The sequence below is a fragment of the Nicotiana attenuata genome, chromosome 6 (assembly GCF_001879085.1).
Source record: "Nicotiana attenuata strain UT chromosome 6, NIATTr2, whole genome shotgun sequence".
NCBI classification, from domain to species: Eukaryota; Viridiplantae; Streptophyta; class Magnoliopsida; order Solanales; family Solanaceae; genus Nicotiana; species Nicotiana attenuata.
Window position 1 is genome coordinate 72,632,995 of NC_031994.1, and position 9,904 is coordinate 72,642,898.

The following is a 9,904-nucleotide window of genomic DNA, read 5'->3' on the forward strand; positions in this document are numbered from 1 at the left end:
TTTTTTCATGTTCAATTTTTACTTTGAATTTTCAATTCAAACCATCTCAAAACTTTACCAAATTATCCCAAAACTGAAATTCAAGCTCTTTAATATGTACCCAATCTATTCTAATAACACCCACTCAAAAGAAAGCAAAAATTTGATATTTTTTTGCTATAAATAGCTAATTGGCTAATATTGGTAATATTTTGGCTAATATTAATAATATTTTATGAATTGCCAATTTTTATAATGAGATACTTATAAAATTGATAATTTCCGGTTAAAGAATGAAGCAGTTGAATCCAAAATAGCAAAAAATGTCAAAGCCCAACAAACCCGGCAAAACCAAAATGCACTCCACGCCCACTATTCAGTGAACCTTCCCGCATCCAATCCCCACTCCACTAGGGTTTATTAAGATTAGGTTCACTCTCACTTCCCTCCATTATCTGCCGCTTTGGCTAGGGTTTTCGCAATCTCTTCTCTCCGTTTCTCTCTCTCTCTCTTCTAAAACGAGTTTAAGCTTTTTACAAGACACCATTATTCCAATGGATTCTAATCAATAGGGATTTATATGTTTGCAATAAATCTTTGCTAAAGCTTCAAGCTTTAGATACAAAATATTTTGTATCTCTCCATCTAATCAGCAAAAGATCCAAAAAAGAAAAATGGCAACTGTGAACCCATTTGACCTTCTGGACGATGATGCTGAGGACCCAAGCTTGTTAATTGCTGCTGAGCAGCAAAAACAGGTTCCTTCTCCTGCTTCTGCTCCAAAGAAGGGACCTGCTCAACAATCTAAGCCTGCTGCTAAGTTGCCCTCTAAGCCCCTCCCTCCATCTGAGGCTGGTAATTTCAACTTTCTGTTAATTATGTGCGCTTATACATGTTGATACATGTTGTCTAGTCTATCGTCTAGTATTGATAAGTTGATAAATGTATGCTTTTTTCTCTTCCCTCGGTTATAAGTCATATAATCAATGATTAAATCCATTGGAATATCTAATTAGTTGGGGTTGACTATATATGTCCTTTTTATATGTTGTACTCTCTTCATGTCCAATTTATTCTAATGGAGTACTAAGTAATTGGTCTTTTAAGGCAAATTAGAGTCTTTCTAAGTGTCACACTTATCCCTATACGACAATCAAGTCTACTACCAGAATACTCCTGAAGCCTAGTTGGTGTAGTCTCATAGATGCTTTGTTTCTGTTATTTTATGTTCTTGGCTAAGTTTGCATTGATTTGAAGAAGTTTTGTTTCTGTTATTTTATGTTCTTGGCTAAGTTTGCATCGATTCGAAGAAGTTTTAGTAATTTTGAGAACTTTATCTCCTGTGATTTCAAGCTACCTTGTTCCCTTTTATCATCTCCTGTCATGAAATAGTTGCAACTGAGGACTACTACTTATTTATGTCTACAATCCTCTCTTAGGTCATAGGACAGTTTATATCTCTTTACCATGGTGATATTTTTAGGTCATATGTGATAAATGATAGTTTCTTCAAGTTTTATGCACGATTTGTCTGTTATTTAGCTGGGTATGGTAGCTTATTAGTAACCGTAAAGGAGAATGTTCAACTAGTTGATTATTAATGAATAATTGTTTGACTGGTATTTTAGTTGTACTTGAATAAGAGAAATGTCCATTCTTATGGTCTTAATGTTTCCCCTTCTCTTTCTCTCTCTCCCTCTCTCTCCCTCTCACACACATGCCCACCCGGTACAGTCACATGAGCCTGATGTTTCTTGCTGACCTTCTCTCTTTAATTTGTATGGAAGCATTGAAAACAATGCAGACGTTTTGTTCTTCTGTTATACTCCACATTCACAACTCATGAGTCGTCCAGTTGAGATTCTCCTGGTTTCTTATTTTTCTGATGTTTATTGAGCAGTGAGGGAAGCCAGGAACGATGGCCAGCGTGGAGGAGGCCGTGGGGGTCCACGCGGAGGATTTGGTGGCCGCGGTCGTGGCCGTGGGTTTAACCAATATCCTGCTGATGGTGAGAATACTTTTGGCAGCAGTAATGGGTTCTCTGGAGGGTACAAAGCTTCAGAAGATGGAGAGTCAGGGAAGCACTCCGAAAGGAGAGTTGGATACGGAGGACCTCGTGGGGAGTTCCGCGGTGGCCGCCGTGGTGGTTTCAGCAATGGTGACGCTGCAGATGGTGAACGCCCCAGGAGAGCGTTTGAGCGACGAAGTGGAACTGGACGTGGGTAAGTTATTTAAAGGAACTTCTGAAATGACCTACGCACATTCCACAATTTTTTCTGGGGGATCAACTGGTTGCAATGTGCTTAGCTGCTTATTTAGCTGGTATGACTTGATTGCTTGAATGCAGTAAGTGTAATTGCACCCATATTCTTGTTGTATAGGAATGAATTTAAACGAGAGGGTGCTGGACGTGGGAATTGGGGAACTCCCGCTGATGAGTTTGCACCGTGAACATTTTCATCTCAATTTCTTTCTTTATTCATCATGTTTATTGTTTCTTGTAGTTGTATAAGTTTTGTATTCTATCCGTGTTCAGGGAGAAAGAAGAGCCTGTTAACGAGGGAGAGAAGATTGTTGATACCGAGAAACAAGCTGGGCAGGCAGATGCTGAAGATGCCAGCAAGGACTCTCCTGCAGCTGAGCCACAAGAGAAGGAACCTGAGGAGAAGGTAACTATCTTTTTTTTTTTTTTTCTGTGCTGTTTCCACTTGTTAACATGTCTGCTTCTGCTGTTACAAATTAATTTCTCTCCGTGCGTTATCTTTATCTTGGTTACTTGCTAGTTCTTTTTAAGAAAGAAACTTGCTAGTTCTTTTATGGTGAATGATATCATCCTGTCATGGACATTACATGCAGCTGTTTAACTGAAACAGCTTTAAATTTGATATGTGAAATCTGGTGGACTACTGCATTTTAACCTTCATCTATTGCAGGGGATTAGGTTGCCTGGTATTTGTTCATATTGCTTATGGATTTGTTATTTGCATATTATATTATCTTGTACTTGTAAGTGTTCATATTTGCTTAAGTATATTATCTTACTTGCTTGATATGTAGGAAATGACCCTAGAAGAGTATGAGAAGTTATTGGAAGAGAAGAGGAAAGGTTTGTTGGCTCTAAAGGCCGAGGAAAGAAAGGTTAATTTGGACAAAGAGTTTGAGTCCATGCAACTTCTGTCAAACAAGAAAAGTGATGATGAGGTTTTCATTAAATTGGTGAGTTGCTTGGCATATGCTACTATATACAGTCAGACCTCTCCATAAGAGCATCCTTATATAACAATACTTCACCATAAAATCCAAGTTTTTTCGGAACCAAAAGTCATGTTTTGTTATAATATAGGTTCTCTATAACAACAATTCGCTATAATATCCAAAAATATCCAGAACAAACGAGGCTGTTATAGAGAGGTTTGATTGTAGTTGCTATAGTGTTGGCTATTAAGTACTCGATTATTCTCTATTAGTAAGTTAATTGTGCTTGAAAATATTGACAGGGTTCCGAGAAAGACAAGCGTAAGGAGGTAGTGGAAAAGGCCAAGAAGGTACTTTAGGTTCTTTAGTACTGTGAAACATCTATTTTGGTATCTCAGAAGCTGACTACATGTTTTGTTGTATATTTTATCTTTTAGGATGTCTGCGTTATCTGATAGTTATACTGCTATTTGTGGTCTGGCATCTTCATTTGTCAACCTATTCCACATACCTTCTTGCTCCCTTCACATTGATGTACGGAGTATGATACAAAGGTGAGGGAGGGAAGTTTTCTACATGCCCATCTATGCGGGTGGATGCAATAGTAAGGGCGAGGGAGGAAGGCTCTCCCTCCACCTTAAAAAAGAAATAGGGCTCGATATATGGGTCAATAAAAGTAAGAGAAGGTCAAATGTTCATATCGAACTTGTTACCTGCAGAATTTTTGTTGTAAAACTTCAATGAGGTCACATAAATTTTCATATTACTGATTGCTTTAACAAATTTTGGTCAGAAAGTTTTTTATAAAAAGCTATATTATCATGGTTCCTGCGTTAGGAACAGATCCTAGATCCACTTGTTTAATGAATTTATTGGCTTGATACAACTTGCAAGTAAGGTTGCATCAAGTAACTCAAGCACTGGCTTTTCAGTTTACTTCCCTAGGGACTATGGATTTTATAATCCAATTTGTTCACGTGTCCATTACATGTGTCCTATCATTGCTGGGTCAAATCATCTCTTTGGTCTTGCTTCTGCTGTTAGCTTTTGCAAAGTGTTGGTGGTCATGTGGCAAATTTAGTGGATTCCTTAAGTAAGCTGTTTATGATGTGCTTCTGTGTTGTTCCAGATGTTACATAGTTATGGGCTCTTGGTAAAGTTATTTCCAAGTTTCGAGGTTTATTTCTGTTGCCCTGACTTCTATTTTCAATAGTTTCCTAGTAACATTCTCTTTGCCTTAGTGGGTAAGGGAATGGCTGGGGCACGTAAGGGTATTTTGGCTATAGTTTAATAAGGGATGCACCTTAAGGTTGGTGAACCTTTTTCCTAAAGCCAGAGGCAGTAGCAATCAAACATATCTTCTGGGGTGAGTAAGCTCGGTGAATCCTTGAAGAGCCTGATAGAGTGTGACCTTTAGTTGAATCTTCAATAAGTTGACTTCTCAGCGACCATATATAAGTGGTAGACCAATTGCTGAATGCAATATATTTGAACTGTGAAATTTTTATATCTTCTGTAGTGAGCCTAATTTTTCTTGAATATTTGCAGACAAAAAGCATTAACGAGCTTCTGTTGCCTGCTGATGGAGAAAGTTACTATCGCCGAGGTGGCCGTGGAAGGGGGGGGCGTGGTCGTGGGAGAGATGGTTTTGTTGGTAACAACAGTGTTTCAGCACCATCCATTGAAGATGTTCGACAGTTCCCTTCTTTGGGTGCAAAGTAAGGAAGCAGAACCTACCATCTGAGCTCGAGTCCACTTTTTGCATCATTTATCATGTGGGCTCAGTGATGGCAGGATATCTCCAGGAGTCTTTGGCAGTTCCTGTATTAGAATTATCTGAAAACCTTCATAGCTCATCTAAGAGTGTAAATTTAGATGACTTGTGGGATTTCATGCCCTCAGTATTTCTTTACTTTTGACATGCACGAATACCATTTCCTTCATATAGGCGTTAGGGTTACTTTTACATTTTTTATTTTAGTTAAGTGATCAGTTTCTGATCTGAAGTTATGATAAAACAATTTTGTTCCTTTTGCTAGCATTGTTTGGTAGGTGTCTAATATTTGGTTTTGTTCACCCAATATTGTTAATCTGGTTTCTTGTGATTCTCGTTGCAACTGTCTTTGACAATGTTAAGAAAATAGATATTAGGCCTAACTTAACCCAAAAGCTGATTCATGAATTGGCGAACCAATGTTGGACATGTAATATTTTGGTATGCTTCAGCTTGAACATCTGAACCTCTGCATGCTGTGACATTATGTTGAAATTGTAACCATTTCATCTAAAATTAAGCACATTTAAGAGTTGTGTGCTCTTTCATGTATGCTGAAGACATCCTCTCTAACTTTTCTTGTAAGTCTAGCAAAATCTCTGAAGTTGTCTGTATATGACACACTTTCCTTCTGTCCCCTACCGAGTGAATTCAAAATTCAAGCGATAACCACTGAGTTGCATTTTTTCTGGACATGGACCTCTTGTGGATTCTTGTTCAGGTTTTTAAGAAACTAATGTAGTTGCTAGTTTCATCAACCGTAGTATAGGGGTCAGTATCATTTTTGACTTTTAACACAAGAAGCAGCATACTAAAGTTGGGATCAGTGATTGAGGTGACAACTTTATTTGATACCAAGTAAAGTCTTAAAGATTAGAATGAAATCCATGTGTCTTACATTTTGTATTGTTGTAATTAAACAACTTACACATTCAGAGTTGTATTCAATTTCTAACTTATACTTGAATTCAAGTTTTAACTAGCCCTTTCCGTAAAAGATCCTAATATATAAAACTACCCTACACTACATATGGAATTGTATCATATATAAGTCTGTTAAAAATTGTCAAAATGGTTGTAGTCCTTCGTTGTAACTTGTAAGTGATAACATCAAACTTTAAAAGCAAAATATGCAAATACTAACGCGCAGTCGAGGTTTGTACAAACTGGTCAAGACACTATCTTTATGCAAAAAGATGGAACATTTGCCGCAATATATAAGGTCGCAATTTTGTTGGCAGGTTAATCCTATTGTTCACAACTGCCATGATCTCTTTCTATATCATCCCTAGGTCTCAATTCGATCTCAAGCAGCTCTCTATTTCATATTTTACACCTCACTCCACTTAGCAATACCCCAATGCCACCTCGTGGAACCCAGTGATTGACCACCTCAAAGAGTAGACACGAGGGCTGAAAACCAGTAGCTCCCAAAGAGAAACTGATCAGACAACTACGACAGTAAAGACTTGGACGATTGATTAAATCATTCAGATGAAGGTTCAAAGTATAGAACGAAAGCAAACACTATTAATTCCACCAATATTCCTAGCTTTTGTACAAATATTGCTTAAAATCAAATACTTTGCAAAGAATGGGTTTTTCGCAAAAGGCTGAAAAATATATAGTATCTTCACATCAAACTACTGAGGGACTAATTTTACATGCCACATCAGAAGTATCATCGTGCTAATTCCTTTCAAGTTGAGCAGCAGCCACTCCTTTGGTTGACAGGTTGTCCACGGATCTGGACATTTGGAGGCTGAGCATTGTTCGCTGCGGGTTGGTTGGCCATCCTACAAAAGCAAAGAATCGTAATAAGTCATCCTTACAAAGAGATTCAGAGGTATATCTACGAATGTCCGATTTCCGATACCTGTCCTTAATTGAAGCAGCCATGGCCATGAAAGCCTGCTCCACATTGGTCGCACTTTTTGCACTTGTTTCCATAAAAGGAATACCAATTTCATCAGCGAAAGCCTGCATTGCATATTAAGCATTCCATTAAGATATAATATAAGCTCTAGCGGACAGAGGCATCCTCTCCCAAGTTTCAGGGACAGAGTCTAGAATAAAGGTGTAGTGGACGACTCCTTACCTGAGCTGTTTCAGTGGCAACTACCTTTTGCGCTGTGAGATCACACTTGTTTCCCACAAGAAGCTTGTTTACATTATCACTCGCATATCGATCAATTTCACTCAACCATTGCCGGACATTATTAAAGCTCTCTTGATCAGTCACATCATAAACCACCTGAAGAGATGCCATCAGAATAAGATCTCCTTGATAAATAAAAAATGAAATCCATGAACAAGTATGAGAAAGAATGTATCTCTCACAATTATGCCATGAGCCCCACGATAGTAACTGCTGGTGATTGTCCTAAAACGTTCTTGACCAGCGGTGTCCCACTGCATGTAACAGGGCAGAGAAAAATTAGCGTCTAAAAGAACTAAAACAAGTCGAGAATGGATCATATTATTTATAGATTCTATCAAGTAGATTGCGGGTTCTAACTCAATTTCTGTCTCTCAATTTATGGAAAACAACACGGGATTAAATGATTCTGGCTAATTGCAATCCCTTCGATGACGTAAATTACCAAGGCACTTGGAGTTCAAATACTTACAATTTGAAGTTTTATGGTTTTTCCATCCTGTTCCACTGTGCGGATTTTCTACAAGAGAATGCAACTGTTACTGATATCCTGCAACCATTTATTATGAAGACATTATACAGAGTGGATGGATCACTTACGAAGTCCACGCCAATGGTGCTAATGTAACTTTCAAGATATGAATCATCCTGGAAAACAGAAAAGAACAGAAAAATTAAGGAAAAGCCCATTTTTCTTCTATAAAGATTGTTATACATTAAAACAAAAATGCTGGGTAGTTTACAAGCAATATAAACTATGAAAATGACAAATTCAAATCAGAAAATGAGGATATAAGATGTAGTAAATTCAACATAAAAAATCATTCCATTCAACAGCAATTGAAGGTAATGCAATCTCGATATTCAGGCCAAAGTGGAACTCAGAGATACCCTTCTGTTCAAATGGCTTGCAAGATGATTGAAGGACTGCCAATATATTCCCAACATATCATTTATATGTGATATTAGATCATCGAAAAGAAAAAGTTAAAAGGTTCCTCAATCTCTTATGAGATGAACATCTGCGAGCTAAAAAATTCAATGAGAAAATGCATACACAGACAGCCAGACACATGTATATACTAGAGTAAAGCTCGGCTGATGATCTTCTAAATCATCAAGCAAAGATTAAACAAAAGTAATTCCAAAACCCCATAAGATATGCACCAGTAAAAAAGGAAATTTAGATGAGGCAAAAGGAAAAGGTATTCACATCACATTTCAACTGGGAAGCAAACCTAGTGAAATAATGCAATTACTTACAGCAAATCTAAGAAGGAGACATGATTTGCCAACGCCAGAGTCTCCAATAAGCAAAAGCTTGAAAAGATAATCGCTGCATGGAAGATTACAACATCAGATAAGCTATATGAGTTCAGATAAATAAATCATAAGATGAATATAATATAGCACAGTGCAGGTATCATCAACATCCATAATTATAATGCCCATAAAGCACCAATGGTTTCAGAACCACAATCAAACATCACAATTTCCATGAAAAGAACCCTCTTCTACTACCACCAAGGCTTATAATCTAATGGGAGCAATAGGAGTGGATTGAATTCTCACTATCCCCTTCCCCTTTCCCCATGTAAGGGAACAAAACCCGCTCCTACTATGATCCTCAGACTATAACGGGAGGAAATTGAAAAGGAAAAAATTATGAATGTAGCTAACAGTTCAATTATAGAGATATGTTGGATTGGCTGATGAGGAATTCTTCTTTTACTTGAACTTTTAGTCCTTTCTCCCTCTCTTTCTATTTATAATCTCCATCGTTTTCTTTGGCTTCTTTCTTTCTCAAAGTGCCGTTTTGTAGCTATGCAAGATTTGCTTAGTATTCAAGAAGATTACTTTTTACCTTTTTCTAAACTAATGATGATGTTAACACCGTTAAGTTCAGTTCAAGGATTAAAACAGCACGTTTGGTTAAATTGAAGGCCGAATATGTTCAGTGGAATAACACAAGGAGAAAAACCAAAACAAAACAATAACTCAACTGCCAAAGCTACTTTTCCGATCCGTAACGATGATTCACCGATCTAGAATATCCGCTCAACCGACAAGTAAAATAACAGTACAACAACAACAACAACAAACAAAAATCTCAACAAAAGCAGAAAAACAGATCCAAAAGAAATTCATCAAAAGCACAACAACTGAAATCATCACGAATTTTAAAAACAAAACAGCAGATGCTATTTGAAATTAAGAAGCAATAAAAAAGAAGAAAAAACTTACTATTCTGGATTCATGACTGCTAAAACGTATGAGATCGGTCTAAACAACAAATATTTAGGATTCTCCGGCAAGGAAAGAGAAGATGAATGAAATAGAACGGCGAAAGTTGGACTTCTTAAAGAGGGCTAAACTGTTGGAAGTTGAGTTGGATTTGTAGAGGTGGGTTTCGTGACATGGCAACTAAAACGAATGCATTCCACGTGGAATACGGTTAGACATAAAAATAAATTGAGTTAATCGAAAGAGGGGGTTAATATTGAATTTCTTCACATCTTATGCTCTAGTTTAAATTCGTGATTCAAATAGGTAGCCAAAAGAGCCTATCGGTCTAAAAATGCACCTGCCGTCTATTTTTTGGCCCATTTCTACCCTTATGACTAACGGTCAACACTAAATGAATAAAAAGTTTATACAAATACCACGTGGCTTTTTCTCATTGGTCGAATTTAAAACCCACACCCTATTTAAATAAACTCACCCAAATGTTAAAGTTTTCGGACTCAAACTCAAAGCCAAACCCTAAAAACTTCACCCATTGCTGTCATTTGATATCA

At 37.3% G+C, this 9,904-nt stretch overlaps 2 protein-coding genes across 4 annotated transcripts; one reads left to right on the top strand and one right to left on the bottom strand.

The window, feature by feature from the left end:
* On the top strand, positions 414-5,255 carry LOC109227199 (U3 small nucleolar RNA-associated protein 25). 3 transcript variants are annotated; one of them, XM_019392263.1, is made up of 7 exons: positions 414-834; positions 1,880-2,201; positions 2,361-2,426; positions 2,516-2,648; positions 3,037-3,195; positions 3,477-3,524; positions 4,723-5,255. In XM_019392263.1, the coding sequence occupies exons 1-7, from the start codon at positions 654-656 to the stop codon at positions 4,894-4,896; spliced, it is 1,083 nt and encodes a 360-aa protein (XP_019247808.1). In that variant the 5' UTR covers positions 414-653; the 3' UTR covers positions 4,897-5,255. The 3 variants fall into 3 exon arrangements, with proteins under 3 accessions (XP_019247808.1, XP_019247809.1, XP_019247810.1); XM_019392264.1 differs by having other exon boundaries at positions 2,361-2,417; XM_019392265.1 differs by lacking the exon at positions 2,361-2,426.
* LOC109227201 (GTP-binding protein YPTM2-like) lies at positions 6,426-9,491 on the bottom strand. Its single transcript, XM_019392266.1, has 8 exons — positions 9,351-9,491; positions 8,370-8,442; positions 7,707-7,754; positions 7,579-7,626; positions 7,289-7,360; positions 7,047-7,202; positions 6,825-6,928; positions 6,426-6,744 (listed from the first exon to the last, which is right to left on the bottom strand). The coding sequence occupies exons 1-8, from the start codon at positions 9,362-9,364 to the stop codon at positions 6,648-6,650; spliced, it is 612 nt and encodes a 203-aa protein (XP_019247811.1). The 5' UTR covers positions 9,365-9,491; the 3' UTR covers positions 6,426-6,647.

Excerpts from the sequence above, each read along its gene's own strand:
- LOC109227201 (XM_019392266.1), bottom strand. Across the intron at positions 6,929-7,046 it reads TTGCCACTGAAACAGCTCAG|GCTTTCGCTGATGAAATTGG; the intron begins GTAAGGAGTCGT and ends TATGCAATGCAG. Across the intron at positions 6,745-6,824 it reads GCTGCTTCAATTAAGGACAG|GATGGCCAACCAACCCGCAG; the intron begins GTATCGGAAATC and ends TTGCTTTTGTAG.
- LOC109227199 (XM_019392263.1), top strand. The coding sequence starts at position 654 with ATGGCAACTGTGAACCCATTTGACCTTCTGGACGATGATGCTGAGGAC. Across the intron at positions 2,427-2,515 it reads CCCGCTGATGAGTTTGCACC|GGAGAAAGAAGAGCCTGTTA; the intron begins GTGAACATTTTC and ends ATCCGTGTTCAG. Across the intron at positions 3,525-4,722 it reads TAGTGGAAAAGGCCAAGAAG|ACAAAAAGCATTAACGAGCT; the intron begins GTACTTTAGGTT and ends GAATATTTGCAG.